This window comes from Corythoichthys intestinalis, chromosome 1, assembly GCF_030265065.1.
Source record: "Corythoichthys intestinalis isolate RoL2023-P3 chromosome 1, ASM3026506v1, whole genome shotgun sequence".
NCBI lineage: Eukaryota > Metazoa > Chordata > Actinopteri > Syngnathiformes > Syngnathidae > Corythoichthys > Corythoichthys intestinalis.
In genome coordinates, this window is record NC_080395.1 from 58,511,429 (window position 1) to 58,535,211 (window position 23,783).

The window sequence follows — 23,783 nt, forward strand, 5'->3', positions numbered from 1 at the left end:
GATATACATACTTTGTACAGGTCCCAAAAAATTATTACATCATCAAGAAGTTCAATATTTTTCATCAATTTCAGAAAGTGAAACTCATCTACTCTATTAAATTATTAAACATAGATTATAAACTGCTGCTTCTTGTAATTAAATTGATACAACTTTACAGAAAAATGAAAACCCAAAATTCTGCATTTAAAAAAAAAAAAGACTTTTGACAAACTTATTGTGTCAAACCTAATCAGCTAAAGAGCTCAACACATGATGAAAAAGGTCCCCGACTCGTTTGTATTTGCTCCCAACTGATTACAACAGGATGGTATTTAGTGCACAGTAAATAGGAGTCAACAATGCACATTTTAAACATAAGGGAACAGCGTTAATAATTTATTGGCCATTGTTGAAGTATACTACCATACACTGCACATCTGGCCACTCAAACATAATTAACTGGCACATATATTTGGACAAGATATTTAACTGTGTTTACTCAATCTCAATCTGTTGGCCTTTTCAACGATACTTTGATTGGGTTTAGCCTCTTGATTCGTACAAAGCTACCATCATTTCTTTTAGCCAAAGTCTGCTCGTCCAATCATAGGAAATCTTCAACTTCAGTAAAGCAGTTGCAATTGCAAGTAACTACATCTTTCCTTACTTTCCACAGTGCACAGGCTTCTTTGTCACATAACTGGCCAAATGCAGGCCTACTTTTTCAAGAGTATAACAATTGTTACAATCACGCTTGGTCTTTGGGCCACTTTGCCTCTTGTTATCACAAGCAGAGTTGCAGATCCTTTGAACTCATTTATTCATTCATTCATTTTCCATGCCGCTTTTCCTCACGAGTGTCGTGGAGGTGCTGGAGCCTATCCCAGCTAACTACGGGCAGTAGGCAGGGGACACCCTGAACTGGTTACCAGCTAATCGCAGGGCACAAGGAGACATACAACCATTCACGCACACACTCATACCTACGGACAATTTAGAGTGTTCAATCAGCCTACCATGCATGTTTTTGGGATGTGGGAGGAAACCGGAGTTTCCGGAGGAAACCCACGCAGGCACGAGGAGAACATGCAAACTCCACACAGGAAGGCCGAAGCCCGGGATTGAACCCTTGATCTCAGAACTGTGAAGCAGGCGTGCTCAGCCACCGTGCCGCCGATCGTTTGAACTGTGCAGCCAAAAATGGAATGTGAACATACTGTGCGGTGACGTCTGCCAGTCATTTAGTCACTGTATTTTTGACCAATGTGGCACTTCTACCCTCCCTTCAATATAAGGCCCTCCAATTCTACATCCCTAAGAAATTGCCGATTTCTGCAGGCTCCCCTCACAAGGCGCCCATTCCCTGCAGGCTTTTGCTTTTGCAGTCTGATTGCAAAGCAGACATTTGAAAGGCTCTGAAAAAATAGGCACGAAAAAGAGATACGTGGAGGAGCTTCAAACGTCAGCCAGGTACAGCGTCTAAGCACTTAAATCCTTCTCTTACCAGAAATACACTTTGCAGCTGTTGTATGGAAGTCACTGGAGAATGGCTTTATGGAAAAAGCAGTGTAACCAGATGGGAGTATAGCAGTGGGTGGAATTTTTCCATTTGTCTATGTGAAAGAAGCTTGCTGATTTCTCTCAGTGTGCCTGTCACATTCAATTGCTTTCAGTAGCAAGCTATGAAAAGGCCAGAGTTTCAATGACTTAACTAAATCAATATTAGATTACACTTTTGCATAATATATATACATGCATACATTTATATATAAAATCACATTTTTATTTCAAAAAATGAAATAAATTGGGCTACTATTATTACTGTTTCATTACTAAAAGTGTTCCCAAATGTAAAGTATATTGACTATTGTTCAGTAGGCAAGACTACTACATCTAAGAATTCACCCTTGGAGGATAATGTGCGCTCAAGGTAGTGATGCGTGTTTAAGAGATTGGGCACGCTCTGCTGCTCTTCTCAGCTTCAAATGAGGATGCTTCTTATCCATTTCATCAGCACCACTCCAGGGTGGATTTTATGACCCAAGCCTCATTACTTCAGCACAAAACGGTAAAATAAGAAAAGTCATTTTATTATACAGCTTGAAATTATCCCAGGCCGCATCAATATTGTATTACATTTATCAATGATATACATTAATCACATTAATGAGTTTCAGCCGTATTATTGTCAGAGCAGAAAAATGCAGCCTTAGAAACGGTAGCTTAACTCATTGACTGCCACTGACAGCGACAGATGTCCAATCTATTTGAACTGGGAGGGGATTGCTGCCAGCATGTTTAAAGGTATTAGATGTCTATCATCATCATCAATGTCATTCAAACATAATAATTCACTCTAGGGCTGCAACTAAAGATTATTTTTATAATCGATTAATCGGCCGATTACTTGAATGATTAATTAATTAATCGGATTAATGTACTTTTTTCAATTACCTTCACAATTTAACTTGAAGTTGTTTTAGACGTGTTGTAAGCAACATTGAAGACAACATGGATGACTATTTCCTTCAAAAACAATGTTATTACAGCTTCCTGACTTAACTGTAGTCTACATCTGTACTGGTTTAATTCCATGAAACTTGTTAAAGTTTTTACTAAAGGTTCTGAGTCTAAAACATAAAAATACTTTCTCAGTACACAAATCAGAAAAAAGTCATGTTCCTTCAAAAAAAAAAAAAAGTGCTACTGATTGACTTGTTTTTCTTGTGGACTAAAAGCGCTGATATGAATTGTGTCAATGACTCATTTATTTTCTTTGAACAAACTAAACAACAAAATACAATGCAAAGGAGGCAGACTGTAATGAATCAGTTTTCTTTATCAAACAGTTGTTCATAAATACTAGTACAATCATAATCCAATTTCAAGACACACCGTTGACAATTTACAGTTTGAGTGGGAGTTTGTGTTGAAAGGAGACTCCGAGCTGTTATATGAATGGGTTTGTGTTTGTGGTTCCTTTACAAAAAGATATGAGATGACTTTACGATCTAACAATAACTAAAGTGCTAATATGCTTCTCCAAAACACAATACAAACAGACACTTAAGACACTGATTGGCATAATCGCTAACTAGCTTAATGCTCCGTAATAAGTAGTAATGTCTCATCAACAAAGAATGCAAACAATACAATTGGCTTCATTTACTCACCTCTGAAGGAGGCACACTGGATCTAACAAGAAAAACGACAATCTAACACTCGACACTTCGTATTATTGATTCAGAAGCCCAACCCATGTGTTGCAGTAAGCGTTCGCTCCCTTGCTGTAATCGCACGCAGCCTCACATTACACACAAACAAGGATCCAAACAGGACTGCTCATAGTTGCTAGCAAAAGTTGATTATCCAATTTGTTGGCAAGTAATTTATTAATTGATTTTTAACTCCCAGCTCTCTCAGTTCAAATGGATTGAATGTCATCAATGATCACCATCAATGGCAGCCAATGGGTTAATGAAGTGATAGGCTTCACTGCCTACGGTTTGTAGCTATTGAAAAATTTCACTAACCAAATATTGTACTAGAACTGTTGAAGCTGTAAACAAACAATCTATAAATTCAGAAGCACAGCCAGTATCGCAGTATTTATATTTAGCTAGTTTTGTTTTGTTCTTTTGTTGATAACCTTTGTTTAAAAGGCTGATCTATCGTACAAATTTAATAATTAAAAACAATGACATATTGCCATTTCAGAATTTACGAAGTATTTCCAATTTCCCATTTATTGTAAACAACGTATTTTGCCTTCGTATGAAATGCAATTTGCATTTACATTGTATGTATTTTTTATTTAAGGTTTTTCACCTAAGACTTTATGACTGCTTATCCAACTCACAAATAAAAGTATCAGAACCAAACAGCAACAGTTGTCTTTGAGAGAATTCCAGTCAACTTCTTTAAAGGTCGCCCTTTCAAGTGTGCTGTGCACATTTTGCCACCTTGGCACCTTGAAGTGAGACACTCACGCTCAGCAGAAATTGACAGCATCTGTTCAGTTTTCAACTTCATTCTAAAGTGTGTCCTTTAACAGATGTATTAAATTCAGTGTGAAGTCATGTTACATTCATGTGCACAGTCCTACTTGTCACGGCGAGAATAAACTAGCCACAAATTTTGCAGTAATTGCTGTTGTAAAAGCACTACGTAAATAAACTTGAATTGGGTAGAATGATCGTAATGAACAGAAACAAGGCCTCTGAAGGGCCTATGTTATGTTGATATGGTACATTAACATTGATCTCATTGGTTTGCGTTATATTAATTTGACCTTGTCTTGGGTCGACTTCTAGGTGTGTTCAGCAGATATGTCGCAACATGAAAATTTGCTGTTGTGATAAAGGGACTGTGTATTGATGATTACATGGCAACATGGTTGGGCGAGTCAATCTGGGGTAAAAAGTACGAATTATTATAATATATTTATAACCAGGACCATTTCACTATGGTTCTTATGAGCTTTAGTGTGAGTTATTTGAGTACACTTGTCAGTGCTGCAAAATAAAAACGCATGAAATCACTGATGTTTTGTAATATTGACTCATTCATGGCTGTAATATCTTCATCTCAGACATTTCACTTTGAAACTTATATGGAAATTATTCCATATTGTTATAATGACAAATGTTTTTTTTTTTAATAATGAAATACAGAAAGGGTGAAGATTTAAAAGATTAAACAGTTACCGTATTTTCGGACTATAAGTCGCACCTGAGTATAAGTCGCACCAGCCATAAAATGCCCAACGACGAGGAAAAAAACATATAGGTCGCAACGGAGTATAAGTCGCATTTTTGGGGGAAATTTACTTGATAAAATCCAATGCACGGCCATGAACAACGAAATGCGAACATGGCCGGGTTGTTAACGTAACATAGCTATTAAGAGTTATTCAGATAGCTATAGCATAAAGAAGATGCTAGCAAGTTTACCAAACCATCAGTGTTCTACCAAAACACCAAAATAACATGTGAAATGATATAATAATGTGTTAATAATTTCACACATAAGTCGCTCCTGAGTATAAGTCGCACCCTCAGCCAAACTATGAAAAAAAACTGCGATTTATAGTCCGAAAAATACGGTATATCTAATGTTAGCCCTTAAATTATTTAAGAAAAAAATTTATTTAGTATCTTCACACTTTAATGACTGGTGCGCTCTGAGTTCAACAAGCTGTTCAAGGGTTAAACTATCTACTACATCTACTACACAACGAAGACGCCAGATCATTCGTTTTATTTCTTTGTATGGTGGCAATTGCAGTGGTCTTGCATCGCATCTTATTTTTTTGTACTACCCACTTTTGGATTTAGAAAATAAATAAATAAATAAAACCGGGATGGGTTTTTGCCATCCTATTGGGAACTCTGCTTACTTCATCCCCCAATCTTCCATAGGCTTTTATGTCGAATATTGTAATGAATGTTCTGTCATCTTTGTAGTGTGGCTGCAGAGCTTAAAACAGAAAGCTGATTACCAATAGTTCCCAGGTGTGCGCCTCCTTGCTTGCTCCACCTAGGTTACTGCGTCACCTATGGGAAATGGGGGGGGTTGAAAGAACATGACAGTTCCGGCTTTCGTTGTTTGGAAAAGGTAATACACATACATTTTGACAGCAAAAGTGTTGGAGGTTTTTGAATAAAACGTTCCTTCTTTTTAATCATGTGTGGACTTATCTGAGGACATATATGTAGGAGAAAGTGCTGGACTGATGACATTGTCGTGAATGATATACAAGGCGAAGTGGACTCCTGGGACTTTGGTGGTGATGTTTGAGAAGACTTCTTGTAGAACTCCTGTTATGCAACACTGAACCCAAGGACACATCTGTTCTTCCCTGCTGTGGGGTCTCTGGAAAGGAAGATGAAGCACGTTTCCTCAGTGGGTTTAGAATAACAAAGCTAGACTTGTCCTAAAACTTAGCAGGAACCGACTGGATGATCCATCACAGACGATTACACACATAGCATCTGTGGCAGCCCAGAATATACATACCAGTGTGTCAAGTGCTTAAAATAACTAAGGTTATGTGATTCAAATGATCCTTTGTGAATAAGATGCTCAAAGACTGGTGCTGGAAACATATGTTCACTGTAATTAATCATCACATTTAAATCCTAAAACTAGAGCATGTCCCAGAATACTATATCGGTATGAATTTGTAGCAGAATCTTTTTCACTTTTTCCCTCCAGAGGAAGCATGGTTGCATCTCCCAATAGAGGCACATACTGTAATTAGTTGGTTGTATGCCCACTGCGAGGTTTTACACATTTTTGGTGGGTTAAGTTTAATTAAGATGCATATAGGTCACAAGTATGCACTAACTCTCTGTCTACATAAACAACTTCACGAAGAGACATTAGGGGGCATCACTTTTCCAGTTGATATGCAGTAAGACTTGAACCAACCAGCTTCACTGCAGTGAGCTTCAGTAAGCATTTGGTTATATTTACATTAGATGCTTTCATCTACATCAGCAGTAATACACCCTCCCCCAATACTTAACTCTTCAGCGAGCACCCAATGTATAGGAAGCACAATTTTCTTTTTTTTTTTTTTTTGCTAGGTTATGAGACCAGACCTAAAATGCTAAAATATTACAATACTCTTTACGCAACCATTTGTACAAAGAGAATGTTTTTAGAGCGTGATTCATGAAAAAAATGCAGTGGAGTGAAATTGCATGTTCACTGACAGATTGTAGCTGCTTTTTGTTAGGTGAGCTGCACATGATCTGATAAAATGATGATAGTTTATCTATCCTAAATAGTGGTCTAAATCATTCTACAGTATATATCCAGCCAACCCAAATTGGTAGTGGCAAGAGGGAAATCTAAAGTAATGATACAATTACAAATTGTCCTCATAGAAGTCTCCATGGAAACCTGGTACTCTAATAGCAAAAATGAACTGTGGCAGAACACTGTTTATAACGCTATTTGAACTTCAATTAAGCAGGACGTTTGACACTGGCCATTTTGATCAGCTAATTAAACCATTTGCTAAGAAACTATCATGGAAAATGCCTGCAATCACCACACCATGTTTCATTTGGAGAAGTGAACCTAAACAAAAAATAAAACAATTCTTGAATAAACAAGTGGGCCGGGTTACGCTCATCATCAGACGTACTAGGGAGGGCTCTCTGATAACCAATCACGCCGAAAGGGTATCTTGAAATGGTGGCCATGGCGACGGGGTTGAAGAACCCCCCTTAAAGTGAAGTCGCAGAAAAAGACAGGAACTGGTCGCACAACAATTTTTTTTACGAGTATAAAAGTACCGTAATAAACTGCAACAAATGTGTGGCGGAAAACACTCAAGTGACTTGAAGTTTTGCTCTGAGACCCCGAATTTGGCCAAATTTCAGAATTGTCCTACATGCATGTGTTATACATCATTGGAAAGTTTAAAATCTCTATTTTCTGGGGGAAGAAAATTTTTGAACAGGAGGGTATTTTTGACACCTTAAAAGTAGGTCAAATCAGGTGAGTGAAAAATAGACATTTTTGAGACGTTTGAAATTTTCTTTAAGTTTCTCATGTAAAAAAAGGTTTTGGACACTCATCCTGGTACATAATAATGAACACTCCAAGATGATCCCCTTTGTCTACTCAAGTCTTTGATAATCAATATGCATGCACTAAGACGTGGGTACAATAATAAAGGAAATTGGTATGTAAGTAAATGTAGATTTAATTTAGCCCTGTGTTTTATTTTGTAAATAAACTTGGCTAAACGGGGCGTTAGCTGTATAGTTAATGATAGCTTTACTGCATTCAGTTTTTGGTTTAGCTTGATTTTAATCTGTGCAAAGGAAAAACATTTCCAGGGGATTTTTAGGGGTTAAATTCAAATACCACAATATTTTAATGTATGCAGTGATTATTATTAATTGTTATTTATAATTATTTTTCAATAACGATTAAAGAACATGAATGAGAGATACTGAGAATAAAAGATTCCATATGCATAAAGGGAACATTTAAATGTGAGTGGAAAGCATAAAATCTCAATTTTCTGGGGTAAGAAACATTTTTCACAGGAGGGCATTTAAAAAAAAAAAACATTAATTAAACAGCAAAACCCTGACTGGATGTGAGCGCACGCGAGAGCATAATTAAAGATGTCATGATTTTAACAAGATATTATCATGTACTTACCTCTTTTCGATCCAAAAACACCATGTAGCATGTATCACTGAGTGTCAAGACACAGCTGTGAATGGCCACAGCTGGATTTTGGGGGGATTTTATTGGTGAAACATGGTAATATAACAAGGGTCGCGATGCAGAAATCGCAGACATCAGGAGTGGTCGAGATTTTGTTATTAATATATTTACCCTTTTAAAGGTTTTTTTTTTCTTCGTCGTCTTCTTTCAATTTTTCTGTGTTTGGATCGATATTTTTATCATCTAACATGTCGGGGAAAATGCGACAGTAAAAAAATTAATACAATTAAGCGAGAGTTATGAGGTAGATGTCCGTGACTTTTTTACAGGCGCCATTTTTTTCATTGTTACGTAATTTGTTTAAAAGTTTAAAATATGCGTGTGAACAATTTTTTAAAGTCGTTTTTTTATTTTAAACAAAATATTAGACATCAATTAATGCTTCTAAGCTAAAAATGACAGATATTTTGAATAATAAATACGATTACTTACCTTCTTTTTATGGCTAGGTTGAAACAAAAACCGTTGCGTGATGTCTGTAAACAAGGGTTTCCAGGGTAAAACGGACAAATTAAAAATAGTTCGGGGACTTAATGACTCTGCTATGGCAGCATATAGACATATTGTTCTATCAAACACAACAGTTCTTTCGACTTAAAATACAGCAGTAAATTTTAAAGAGGAGTGCAAGAGCAGAAACTGCTTTTTCAGTCTTGTCTGTGTTTTCCACCACAGACATATTTTTCTATCAAACACAACAGTTCTTTTGGCTTAAAATACAGCAGTTTATTTTAAAGAGGGGTGAAGGAGCTGAAACTGCTTTTTCAGCCTTGTCTGTGTTTTACGCCAAATGCATTTATATTGTATACTGTATTTGTATAGCGGAATTGGTGCGGCTCTTAAGTCCTCTGTCTGAGAGCCAGGAAATGTGCATATTGTGTACTTTTTACGCTCAATCTTCATAAAATGGGCCTGAGTACTGTAACATTTCGTTTCCGAAGTGCTTAGGGATTTCTCAAAGAATAATTTGAAACTATTTATAAACTCAAATTAGTTTGACTTTAGCAGCTTTTTACTTCAGCGGTGAGACAGAAGCACGAACAGGGGCCGTTACTTTCATAATTAGACATGGTTTGGCAATACACTGATTTCAAACCTTCTCATTTGCAAAGTGTTTGACTTATAAAAAAAAAAAAGACACGATTGTAATCAAGTCACAATCCAGATGGATGAAAAACCATCCAGGGCAAAGACAAATTTTAATCGTATGCATAAAACAGTGGAAAAAAATAGAATTTGGTGGAGTAATTCAGAAGCTCGACAATTGCATCGCTAAGAGACGACATGTCGCAATAATTTTTGTTTCTAACATTTGAAAAATGTTAGTCAAACAAACTTTTTGGTTGTTTGTTTATAATGTATGATCCTGTGATTAGGTGAGTGATCAGTCCAATAAGTACTTCACTTCTTGTCCTAGGTCTGCTGATAATGGCACCCACAACTGAGGACGTGTTGTATTAAAATAGATGGTTGAATAATTTTTTTCAATTATTATATGTTTCCAATTTAACGGGTCAAAATTCCTGTTTGTTTTGTACACATTTATCGCAAAAAACATATTTGTTATTACATTGATGTGTTTTTCTCTTTCCCAGAGCGCTACTACTGGGACAGCAAGCTGCGTATTCCCACTGGCAATTACCAGGATGTCCTTCATGATGATAAAGCCGCGCTAGCGTGGCTCGTGGCGCTGAGGCGCATTGGTATCGTCTACCTGAAGGGGGCTCCGGCAGAGCAAGGCTGCGTGGGTAGACTCGCCGAGAGGATCGGTTATCTAAGACTGACATTCTACGGGTAAGATGGCCTGACTTTTCCCCATTGCATGCATGTCAACAACAGTCAAGCTTTTGTTAAATAAGCTGTGGAATCACTAAATGCTCCACATGAGCATGATCAATCAAGAACTCAACCAAAGACATGAGAGAATAGAGCAAAAATGTATTTCTCTTCAAGGACTCCTAAAACATCGCACCAAAATGTGTGTCAAGGATTCTTTTCCAGCTTTGATGATGAAAACAATGTGTATTCTGTCCATTGCATGATTCATTTGGGTCCTACCGAAATGCTACAAGTGAATCCTGTGGCTCGTTTAACTCACTTTAGTCCATCACATTACTGTAGTTATGTGAAGACCGACAAAAGGAAACAAGGGCCAACATCATTCTCGCTGCTTTAAACCAGAAGAATTACCTGGTGCAGTCAGTCAAAACAGAGGTTTGGAACATGGTACATTTACACTGCCAGAAAATGAGCTCACAGAGTTGGAAGTCGAGAGCTGTCTGTTTATTATAGTCAGAACCTGATAGCAATCACTTCTCATTTGTGTTTGGATCATGTTGTCACCACATGCATACTGTATTATTAGAGAGTCCATTGCCCCAAAAGCAGTAGTAGTATACTTTTTTTCACACTTAACCACACATATTTTCTAATTTGTGGGAGCTTTTCTTACACAAAAAACATTGTTGTGCAATGGCTTCTCAACGTACTGTACTTTGTAGCCAAACTGTTATTCTCTGAACCTCTTCAAAAGTTCAAAATATTGGTAAAGATTTGCGGATGACAAATGGATTGAAATCAAAAGGAAAGGCTAGTAAATCCCAAAGACCGGACAGCCTATAACTGAGGGAAACAATCTGCTTTATATAGTGAAGTGCAGTAAGGAGACTCTTAAGGTCAGAACGTCTCTGTGTCAAGAAGAAAACGTTATGCTTTTGAGAAGAAAAATGTACATCTTCTGGACCAAAAGCGCAGATGGTCTAACAGGAGTGTAAAAGGCCATCTGCGCTTAGGTTTACGACACCACTTGTCTCCCACATACAATGCTGTCCCAAAGAGATTCAATACTTTATCCTCCAACAAATAGCAAAACAAAAACACGGACACTTTTGGCCTTCAGGCCACAATCCATTGTTATCGACAAGGGTAATTCCACTCAAACGACTGTTGTTGGCTGGCACAGGCCTTCTCTTCAATTCCTCTAAACAGCTGTCCTTCTGCATCCCAGAAGAGTGGAACCATTGTTAGTCAGGGAATGCCTCTAATTTAGGGGATAAATAGTTGGCTTTCCACAGCAGGAGCTAGAGTTGCCCTGTTTAGCATGTGCTTGAACTGATGAAGGTTGCTTGGATGGCAGGCGACACGTCTTTTAAGATAACCATAACAGAGCTGTTGCTATCGATTCAGTGCCCTGAGATAGTAAGACCTGAGTACAAGAGAATATTAACAGGTTTCCGTTGGAAACAAACACACAAAAGACATACAATGGACTGTTGTAATCCTTATGTTATAAGGGCAAGTCACTATTTTTAGTAATTAAAGAAAACAAAAAAACAAAAAACATGAAGACACCCCACACACATACTCACGTGATGCCAGTTCTCAATTATAATTACTGTGTATGCATTTTTAAAAGCTATTTCTATGAATAAATAAATCTAAAGATTAATAAAATGTTAATGAATAAATAAAATGAATAAAAACAGAAATCCTCTCTAGTTCTGACCCCAAATAACACTAAGGTTGATCATTATTATATTGAATTTGTCTTTAACTCATTGCCTGCCATTGACACCAATACACATCCAATTCACTTTAACTTGAACATTCACAGCCAGTCCTTCAGTGCCATTGACGGAGCTAGAGGTCTGATTAATTTTGAATGGCCAGCCCCTCCCGCTCAAAATGGATCAGACGCTGAGCGCAGTTAGTGCTCTATAAAGGGTTAAAAGTAGGTATTGTATCATTCATCACATTATGATATACAACCAGAGGTGGATAGTAACACGTTATTTACTCCGTTACATTTACTTGAGTAACTTTTTCAGTAAAATGTACTTCTAAGAGTAGTTTTAGTAAGCCATACTTTCTTCTTTTACTTGAGTAGGTTTGTGAACAAGAAACGCTACTCTTAAGCCTGAGTTATGCTTCCGCGGCAGACCTGCGTCATCAGGGAAGACCCGATTGACGACCCTCCGCCGTAGCCTCTCTTGTTCCTTCACAATTTTTTGACTTCACGTCAGCGCGTGTGACGTGGTGTAAATGGACTGTGATTGGTCCGCTGAGACTGTTGTTTCTAGTTCAGCGCGAAATCGAAATTGTCAAACATTAATTTGCTACACGCAAGAATGGACCAAGCCGACAAGAATATCAACGAAGAGCAAGTACGACAACTTCTACAATGTCTCGTCAAGAAATTATGAAAATTGCCAAATGGCAAGCAACTCGTGCGAGGAGATTACTGAAAATACGGGGCTGGAGGTCAGCCAACGATTGAATAAAGAAATGGAAGAACCACCGAGACAAGTATGTGTATGTTCAGAATCCCAATGGCCACACAAAGCAGTAACCTGGTCTGCCAAAAACTGCCAGCGTTTTATCACTTTATGTCGTATTTTTGGTTGGTGCACTTCATCGTTTATTGTGTACATGTTTGCTGTGAGTCTGTGACTTATTTACGCGTCACACTTCAAGTATATGAAGAATAAAGCACAGGTTTGGTGTCAAAAGAGTTGTTTTGTTTAATTTTCAACTAGACAGTTTACACACTTGATACGTCATCACTGATTGAGAGTGCCTCGGTGCTTTTATGATAACGTGTTTACCATCAAGGCTTACGACGCAGTTTGGGAAGTTCCATAGCTGCCAGAAATCTGCTTTGGCTTCCCACTAGCTGGTTGTAGGACACGGCAAAAAAATCGGGCTGGAGGGCTGTCCACAATTATTTTCAGACCTCGGACAAAATGCTGGACACATTGCTCGACGCTAGTGTGAAGCTAACCGCCACAGCTTGCTGGCTTCCACCCGAGGCTAGAATTCATAATGTGGCAGCATAACCACACCGCCTCAGAAACAGTCTTCTGCTTCGCCTGCGCCTCAACATTTGTATGATCAACATTTGTTGTTCAATATTGATGAGCTGAAGATCCACATTCAAGCATTTTATCGCCGTTACCGTTTTAGCAAAGCAGTGTAACCGGAAGAAAACTAGAAGTCGTCAAGAGTCCCCCGAAAAACCTTACAAACACAACACCACACCCTTCTAGTGGCTTTGCGGTGAATTACAGAGCAACGCCACAGAACTATCCAATGCTCAGTGACGCCGTAGTCCCTTTGCCATCACCGCAAAGCAGTAGCATAACTCAGGTTTTACTCGGCTACTTTGGCTACACTCGTCGTTACATTTTTTCTCTTTATTATACATATTAGATTTTACTTTTTTTTTTGCCAGAGACACAAACAGTGGCTCAACCAGTTTCACCAATGAGACGTCGCAATAATAATCACCTGACTCGATTATTCCAATCAGACGCAAGCTTGCTGTTTTATGATCACGCCAGCCTGTTCAATCACGTAGCGTATTTAAAGCACCATAAAGAATTAAGTATTTGACAGTGTGCCACCGTGCACATGACTCGAAAGCGTGGATTTTATGGTAAATGGTTAATGGTGTTATACTTGTATAGCATTTTTACACCTTTTAAGGCCCTCAAAACGCATTACACTACATTACCATTACCTACTGGGGACGCAGCACCAGGAGCAACGTGGGGTTCAGTACCTTGCTCAAGGATACTTAGATGAATTCATCAGGGCATAGAATCAAATCCACAACCTCTGGGTTGGGGGACAACTACTGTACCACTGAGACACGCCACCCTCACAAATTTTATTTGGCAACAACTGACGGCGGATACCGGAGATATACTTGTTTTAGTTTCATAAGAGGATACATGTTTTCTCCACTAGAGGGCACTCATGCTCTTTGGAAGAATAAAATTTAATTTTTGCAGATTTTTTTCTCTCGGAATTCAATGTTTTGTTTGTTGTTGTATTACTTTGGCTTAATGTGGTTATATGATATGTTATAGCACGGTATAATAATAACAGTTCATTGTTTAGTTTCATAAGAGGATACATGTTTTCTCCACTAGAGGGCACTCATGCTCTTTGGAAGAATAAAATTTAATTTTTGCAGATTTTTTTCTCTCGGAATTCAATGTTTTGTTTGTTGTTGTATTACTTTGGCTTAATGTGGTTATATGATATGTTATAGCACGGTATAATAATAACAGTTCATTGTTTTAAGAAAAAAAATAATCAAACATCTTCAGCAGTTACTCAAAATGTTACTCATTACTTGAGTATTCACCAAATACTTTTTTACTTGTACTTGAGTTCATTTTTTGGATGACTACTTTTACTTGAGTAATATTATTTTGAAGTAACGCTACTCTTACTTGAGGGGGGCGCAGAGCGATACCGGGAGTGGCATTTGTGTCCTCGGGGAACATACTTCTTTGCCGTACTCAAATAAAGTTAAATTGCACATTTGTTCAGTCAATGGCAGTAGCTCCATCATTTTTAGAGTGTGTGCAGTAATTTTGGACCACACAAGAGCACACAGCAAAGAGCACTGGACATATGAAGCGCTAAGGCGAGGAAATATGACGAGGTATATGTACAGTAGCTTTTGGCTTTAAATTTTAATACAGTGGGAGACGAGGAATTCCAGTCTGCTTACTTCAAATTGTTTGGCATATAGTTCACATGAGTTTATGTTGCTAATCAATTTGAATTTATTATTATATATTGATTTGATTTGATTTTTCAGTATCAAATGGTCAAAAAAATTTAACTTTTGTATTTTTACAGTTTGGAGTGACTTTTTTTTTTTTAATTCAGGCAAATTGATGCGCTATAAGTCTTTTCTGCTACAAACAAAGCAATGTTGATAAAGTTATACTTTATTGCAAGTTGATCTATATTACTTTTTTCCTTTAATAATAAAACAGATGATTAATTGTAATAATAATTTTATAGACAAATGATACTATTTAAAGTTAATTTTTCCTGAGGGTGGGGGGGCATCATAGACAATATTTGAGAAGCACTGGTCTACAACTGAGATACATTTTGTTGTTTGCTAATTCAGATTCCTCAACTGCATTCATCACAATGTTAAAAGCATGCCATGTAATGATTTGATGGAATCGTATTCTTCTAAAGAGATATACGTTAACACTCCTTTGCTGTGCAGTAGAGGGAGAAAATACAGCTCACGGTCACAGAGTGCCGCAATACACCAGAGGGTTTGTGTCTAGAATATGTTTATAGAGCATTGGAGGGTCATTATTGATTTGAAAGTGGATAAAATGATAACAAGGAAAAGATTAGACATGTGCAGAATATAGAGAGAACAATTCTTTATTTTTCTGTGGCTGCTTGGGAACTATGCTAGGTTCATTGTCCACTGGTGCAAGCAAGTATGAGTGCTTGTTGTTCTACCTGTAAGCTGAAACTGGCTGGTCCAGAGTTCAGCACAAAATGTATAGGAAATACAGTGGTAACTCTTCATACAAATGTAATTTGTTCCAGGACCTGGTTTGTAAATTAAATGAAATGGTCATATGTTGAGCGGGATTTTCTTACAAGAATACATTATAATTAGATGGATCTGTTCCATAGCCCAAAAACCTACGTTAAATCCTGAATAAATACTGCAAGTACCAATACAAATAGCAATTACACATAGCTAAACATACTAGTACTGTGGAAATAATAATAATAATAATAACGTAACGAATTGGGTTTGAATGTTGCGGTTTTGTTTTACATGCTGTTCCTGAACACAACATGTGATAGACAGACACAGACAGACGGACAGAGAAGGGGGTGCGGAAGAGTGGCAAGATTTTAGCCTGGCTCTGCCAGACTATTCTCCCTGTATTTTTCAAACAGAGAGAAATAGTCTGGGACCCATCCCATTGACGGCCTTTTCGAGCAGATACAAAATCAATCGACAAATCAGATTCGTTTATTTGCGTGACGTGTTCTTCACGAGCAACGTCACTCTTGCGCGTCGAAAGTCGTCCCTTCAGCAACACAGACGGTGAACGGCAGAGCCGAGAATATGTTCCAATCCACGGTAAAATCAGTTTTAAATGACCAAAAACACATCGACAAGAGTCACTGACAACAATCTGTCTCGCGCTAGCCATGTCGAATAAACTCCGCTCTCTTCATATGTTTATTTCCGCGCGCAAGTCCGTCATCCTGAAGTCGCCATTTTACTAACGTCACGTCTGCCCGTCGCTGATTGGTCCACTCCGCTGTCTGTATGCTGTGGCTTGCTCCGCCCTGGAAATTGTTTCCGTGGGAAGGGTGGCCAGACTCAATAGCTGGAACAGCGTTGAGTCTGGTGTACCAGGCTAGCAAGATTTTACTTTCTATTTTCATGTTCTGTTGTTGTTGGCGTCTGCTACGGCGGACAGTAGCCGTGTTGTATTGCACAAGTTCTGAAATAAATGATTGAAAACCTGACAATGTCGGCGACTTCCTTGCCTATGTTACAATGATACTAACTGTCACCTTAACTTATAAAGACTGGCGAACGTAGGTCTGAAGAGGACCATAGGGATGGTAGACACATTCCGGTGTTGTGCCGAAAAATAGCCACCCCGCGTGAAATGTCCCCCCTGACGGGAACGCTTATTTATAACGCTTTATTGAGCGTTTATTTGATTTATTTGTTTGTTTATTTTATTATTGAGCGCCCACACGTCACTCGTACAGCTTTTTCATACCAATCGATGGACATGGAAACGATTTTCTTGTACAGTGAATATATGTATTATTTTACTCTGCTTAAACTAATAAATGTCATACCTGTGTAATTGTCATTGAGATATGGTCGTGAAAACCTGTAAACTAATACATTTCTGTTCAAAGATGGTTATGCGGCCCAGTCCACGATTTGTTACTAAAATAAAGTACTAGTATTTTGTCTAATTTATTTATTTAAAACTGATTTTACAGTCGTAAATCCATTACTGTAATGCGTCCATGAAAACATTTGATGTTTTCACCTCAATAAAGCGTAATAAATAAGCGTTCCCGACAGGGGGGACATTTCACGCGGGGCGGCTATTTTTCGGCACAACACCGGCCGTGTTGTCGAGCCAGTTCACTGACGCGCACATCACGCTAATATATATATATATATTTTTTAATCTCATTTCCATCTTGATTTCAATGGAATGTGACTTTTTTCCTTTTTTCACCACCTGCACTAACATTGGGACCCATGGTGATTTCTTTCACGAGAAAATCCGCCCTGTTGCCGTTTTGCAGGAAAACAATGATATAGGGAATGGGACGTACTACGTCATTGTTTGGACCCGCCTCCATGCTGGCAATATAATTCACTTCCGGGCCGGCAGAGTCAATGCGGATTGTAACGTGTGGTAGTGCTAAGCTAACTCTTTCGGTGTTTTAGAAAGAAAATATGGGTGCTTATTGTTGCGTTACCGGGTGCAACAGCGTCTCCTACGACAAAAAAAGGGGTTAGGAAAAATGGACTCACTTTTCACCGTTTTCCTGCATGGAGGACCAAATATCAGATCACGAAGGTACGACGGATGGCTGGATTGCAGCGGTTCGTCGGAAAAGCATTTCTTATGATCATATTTCTGCTGGAATGAGAGTGTATTCCCCTCATCTCTACTCTTGTAAGTTGAACGATTTATCCGTTTTGGTTTCAATACGTTTTTTGTTTTTGTTTTTTTCTTTACTGTTGTGTAAATCTGCCTCGGTAGCAATGCTAACCTACTCCTCCTCATCACCTACCTGTTGTGTTACTAGGAAAACCTGCATATGAAATGCTGACAACACATCCCGATTGGTCACCATATCTCTTCTTGGGTTATTCTGAGGTCAAGCGCACCACATCGGAGCGTTGAGAGGTTGGAAAGGCGAAGAGTGCACGCTGAAACTTCAGTTTGCTCTGCTCTTACAAACACGATCCCAAGTGTTATGAAAAGTCAATAAAATATGAATACCAAAACATGACTTGAACAACTTCTTGACAAACTGTAACTGCTTGTTGTTTACTTCAGGTCTTCATAATAAACAGGTGTAATAATTACAAAGTCAGGTGACTTAATTTTGTTATTCTATTTGGAATATGCATTGACAATTTTTGGACAGTGTTGTAGACAAGAACTGGGACTGATAAGTTGCAATAGATTTATTTCAAGTAATGCAATTTCTCCAATACGATATTTGAATTGACAGTTTAAAATCTTTAAATTAGTGCAAACAAGGCCCACCCTCTGACGGTGGCAGCAAATATTATATAAGTAATACACAAATACAAGATCACAATAAACGTGTCTTTGTCAAAGCAGTTTAAAACACTATTTACTGGCCTTGGGTAAATTGCCAGACAGGATAAATATGTGCTTTAAAGTTCTTGCATTTCCATTTTAAGTATTGCAAGTACTAGTCTCCAACACAGTATTTGAACTGACAGTTTAAAATCATTTTAGTACAAAATGGCCCACACTCTGGCAGGGGGCAGCAAATATTATAATACATAATACATTATAAAAAGCTATATACTATATAAATACAAGATCACAACAAAACCTGTATTTTTCAAAGCAGTTAAAAAACATCCAGTGGCCTTAGGTAAATAAAGGTGTATAAATATGTACTTTACAGTTCTTGCATTTCTATTTTAGGTATTGCAACTTTTCCAACACTATTTGAATTGACAGTCTGAAGTCTACATAAGTGCAAATAAGAATATTATAATTTAAAAATAATAATAGAATATATAAATTCAACATTACAATGAAAGGTGTCTTTGTCAAAGTGGTTAAAAAAAAAATTAAAAAAAAACGTCACTGGCCATAGTTAAATAGCCAGGCAGAATAAATATGTGCATTAAAGTTCTTGCATTTTCACAAGTTAAAAGCCCGCAGTTCATCGACGAGAAGGGCAGACCCAGATGGCGTCTGCTGCAGGGGCTTGTTTGAGTCCGACACAGGACAAATGGAACCACTCCATTGAACAAATTTTCTTTGTCAAATGATCCAAGAAGAGAGATGGTGACCAATCGGGATGTGTTGTCAGCAGGTTTACCTAGGAACACAACAGGTAGGGGAGTCGTAGTAGGCGAGCATTGCTACCGAGGCAGATTTACACAACGGTGTAAAAAAACAAAAACGTATTGAAACCAAAAGTGGATAAATCGTTCAACTTACAAGAGTAGAGATGACAGGAACACACTCTCATTCCAGCAGAAATATGATCATAAGAAATGCTTTTCCGACGAACCGCTGCAATCCAGCCATCCGTCGTACCTTCGTGATCTGATATTTGGTCCTCCATGCAGGAAAACGGTGAAAAGTGAGTCCATTTTTCCTAACCCATTTTTTTGTCGTAGGAGATACTGTTGCACCCGGTAACGCAACAATAAGCACCCATATTTTCTTTCTAAAACACCGAAAGAGTTAGCTTAGCACTACCACACGTTACAATCCGCATTGACTCTGCCGAACCGGAAGTAAATCATATTGCCAGCATGGAGGCGCGTCCAAACAGTGACGTAGTACGTCCCATTCCCTATTGCAACGCTGTTGTAAATCGTCGTATTTCGAGCATGTCGTCATATGTCGAGACAAATGACGAGTCAAATTTTACGTCGGATGTCGAAAGGATCGTGCAGATGTAACATTGGGTTGTTGTGTAACCACTATTTGACATTCGGGTTTGACAGAGCTTGCTCATGTCACGTTTCTTTTCCTGTCTTCAGGCATACATGGCAGGTTGTGGACAAGTACATGGCAAACAATGTGGCTTATACTTCAGGGAAACTCAGCCTCCACACAGACTACCCTGCACTACACTTTGCACCAGGAGTGAGTACACTCATACCGAGGCGTTCCGAGGCAACTCTGTCTATAACGTGAAGTAAAAAAGGCATTATGTGGGTGCGTAGGTGCAGTTCCTGCACTGTGTCAGCCAGGCCGAAGAGGGCGGCGATAGCGAAGTGGTCGACGGCTTCCGCGCGGCTGAGCAGCTGCGGCGCGAGGACCCCGAGGCCTTCCGCACGCTGGCGTCGCTCCTGGTCGACTTCACAGACACAGGGACGGACTACTGCGATTTCATGCTGCAGTCCAAGAAGAGCATCATTGAGTGAGTGAGGCCGACCTGTCAGATCACACAAACCCACAGACACGACAATGTGGCTCACAAGTTCATCAGTGGGTTGGAACAGATTACAGAAAGAGAAACACTGCCATCTGCTGCTAAATACTGTTACTGTTCCCCCTTTATGAGGTACAGCAATGGCATCCAAACTAAAAGTAGTCATACACTAAGATGCTCCGATGACTATGTATATGACTAAGTTTTATTTTTTTCACTGTAATTTGTCTAAGTTACCTTTAATTGGCATTTTGTCCTCAGCATTAATGAGCAGGGTCAAGTTGTGAGGATAAACTACAACAACGCCACCAGGGATTCGGTGCTTGACCTGCCCCTTCATCAGGTTCAGCCCTTCTACAGAGCCCTCAAGGCCTTTGTGAACATCATGACGCGACCTGAGAATGTTGTCACCTTCAAGATGGAGCCAGGTCAGCATCAAGTGACTATCTGCCCTGAAATCTGCTTCAAATGTCATTTGGGTTCAAACTTCAGCCCTCCTGCCGATAGAGATAAATTGTAGTGGATAAAACATACTTTGTGGAGGCCAATTGCTATTTAGATAGGATTCTGGGATCGTCTTAGATTGTTACAGAAGAAGTACAAAACCTGCAAATAGGAAACTCCACTTTGCACTTTAGTTTGTGATTAATGCAGTAGGAATTACAGTAAATGTAGGACGGTGGTTCTCAAAATTTTGACTACCAAGTACCATCTCTAACGAGTCTGACCAACATGAAAACACAGTCGCTTTGTCGGCCAAATATACCATGAACAATGGGACTTGCACTGCAAGATGCTTGTAGGTCATTTCTCACCTAAATCAAGAAAAAAATGCTTTCAAATAATGTTTTGAACAATATCTATTCTTGAATTAAGAACATTTCTGACAAACAAGCTTTTTTTAAAGCTTAAATATACTATAATATATTAATTGCATAAAATAAGTCTGTTAAGCTTAGGTAATGTGAGTAAATTTTACTTGGCAGTTAATTTGACTTATTTCTAGTAGATTTACACAAAAAATAAAACAAAAAAAGGGAATTTGACTACTTTTAAGGAGGTGTGTTTTTACGGTGTATTAATGTACTTCTTAAAAGTTACCTAAATACTTTTCAGTCTAGTGAAATCTCTAGAATAGCAGCCTGCAGCACACTATGCACTGCAAATTTATAAAATCTTAATCTGATTATGTTTCTTACATCTAGTCAAATAATTTTCTCCATCTTGATTAATGTGTCAGATTATTCCATTTACTGTAATTAAATATTACTATTTGATTTTATTAAACCCATAACTCTAGTTGGTCATTTTTCATCTAAATCAAGAAAAATTTGCTTTCAAATAATGTTTTGAACAATATTAATAGACTTCATAATGATATTGACGGGTAGAGATGGGACGCCCGAGCCTTCCTGCTCGAATCCGATTCGGGCAAATAAATTAGAGGCGTGTCAAAGCAGTGTTCCGAAAATGGTGTCGAGCAAGCCAAAAATCACGTGACCACTGCTGACGAGGCCTCGAACGTCTGTGTCAGCGAGTCACACTGTTTCCACAGGAAAATGAAAACTCGATGGAGCCCGCCCGCTCAATCGGTAGGAACGCAATAAAAAGTGGCAGAATAACGCAGTTATTCACGTTTTTGTGAGAGGAGGAGGATTTTCGCGAGTGCTACAAACATTTGCTCATTTTCAAGTGAGGAGTGATAATATCATTATCACTTTAATTTAATTAAATTCATTCACATTGTTATATACTAGATAGTGGCATACGTTTAGATATTTAGAATATATACAAATACGACACATCCAACCCCCCCAGAAATTATACTTAATTAAAATATAAAATATTTCACAAACCTTTCCTTTTTATTCGGCTCAATTATTTCCATCGTATGATTTTGGAATCCTTATAGTATGCAATAAATAATATACCTGTTCCCAAGCACTGTGCTTACTTTACTGTAATATTTACAAAAAACTAACAATACTAACTAGTTACTCCCCGTCATCTAGGACGAGCAAGACTAGCGCTGTCATGTTTAATACTGCTTTGAACACATCTTCACAGACAACGCAATGACACAGGCTTAAAAAGGTCAACTTTAACTGTGTAAATCACACTTAATGACGACAAGATCCCACTGTCAAAATAGACAACATCCACTTAATTCTATTGAAGATATGCAATGCTGAGCCAATTTGAGAATTTTAGTTTTATATAGAAACATGCACAGTTTATCCAGTAGATGGAGCTCTTGCAGTGTGTCAAACGCCTCGAATCAGTGATTCAATTTTGGGCAATTGTCTCAAAAATGGTTCATTGTTTCGGAAAGCCTCAGTTTTTCCATCCCTGTTGACGGGACAAAGGGCGCGGGGCTGAATAATTGGAGGTTTATCTCTGTCAAAGCTGACCAAGTGGAAACAAAGACAAAGAGCTTTTTACGTTGAAAATTCTTGTGAATAAATGCTTAAATACCTGAATTCTTTATAGATATGGACATAAAACAGTCTTAATTCTTTGTTAAAAGAGCAAAGAATCGGGCAGTTAGCATTTATTTTACCTAAATATGTCGAATGTGCTGCTACTTTTTAAGCCGCTGTCGCGCTGCCTTATCACAAAAAGCTTTTTCCGTTAATAAATCTTGTGAATAAATGCTTAAATCCCTGAATTCTTTATAGATATTGATGTAAAAAAAGCAAAGAACCGGGCAGTTAGCATTTATTTTACGTAAATACAGTGGGGAGAACAAGTATTTGATACACTGTCAATGGGTTTTCCCATTAGCAGTGTATCAAATACTTGTTCTCCCCACTGTATGTCGAATGTGCTGCGGCCGCCTTATGAAAACAAAGAGTTTTTTTCGTTGAAAATTCTTGTGAATAAATGCTTAAATCCCTGAATTCTTTATAGATATGGACTTGAAACAGTCTCGATTCTTTGTTTAAAAAAAAAAGCACAAAAAACCGAGCAGTTGGCATTTATTTTACGTAAATATAGGGAACTATGACGCCAATGATGTAGCTCCCATTCATTTTTTTCTCAACGTTTCAAAATGCATGCATGGTGCGAAAAATGTAGTACTTTCCTTGAATCCTCAAACAAATCACTCCTGAGACAATACTTCCTGTTTGTATGCGGTATAGCCTTCGTACTTTTTCAACCTAAATCCGTTTGAGAAGAACTCCTTTTGATGTGGGCAGGCCCCCTACTTGAAGGCGTGGCCCAGTGTATGACGGATGTCACCCGTCAATATCATTATGAAGTCTATGATCGATTCTTGAATTAAGAACATTTCTGAGAAACAAGCTTTTTTAAAGATTAAATATACAAACTTATTTTTCAGCTAGCTAATGTTTTATTTTTCATTTCATGAAATCCGAGTAAAATAAACCTGAAGCACCGGCAGATAATTTCACTTATTACTAGTAGAATTGCACTGAAAACAAGGGAATTTAACTAGTTTTAAGGTGGTGTGTTTTTGTAGTGTGAAAATACGATAGAATATGGCCTGCACTAGAAGCTTAATTTAAGCCTACATTTTCTTGCGTCTT

The 23,783-nt window shown here is 38.2% G+C and overlaps 1 protein-coding gene and 1 long non-coding RNA gene across 2 annotated transcripts in view; one reads left to right on the top strand and one right to left on the bottom strand.

The window, feature by feature from the left end:
* Positions 1-23,783, top strand: part of bbox1 (butyrobetaine (gamma), 2-oxoglutarate dioxygenase (gamma-butyrobetaine hydroxylase) 1) — a 57,288-nt gene that overhangs the window by 25,567 nt on the left and 7,938 nt on the right. Inside the window, exons 4-7 of the mRNA XM_057833403.1 lie at positions 9,834-10,032; positions 19,838-19,943; positions 20,024-20,220; positions 20,494-20,660. Coding sequence (XP_057689386.1) covers positions 9,834-10,032; positions 19,838-19,943; positions 20,024-20,220; positions 20,494-20,660 — 669 coding nt within the window. The remainder of the gene's footprint in view (positions 1-9,833; positions 10,033-19,837; positions 19,944-20,023; positions 20,221-20,493; positions 20,661-23,783) is intronic.
* On the bottom strand, positions 18,915-19,569 carry LOC130914333 (uncharacterized). Its single transcript, XR_009062884.1, has 2 exons — positions 19,287-19,569; positions 18,915-19,164 (listed from the first exon to the last, which is right to left on the bottom strand). It is a non-coding gene; the product is annotated as an uncharacterized LOC130914333 (long non-coding RNA).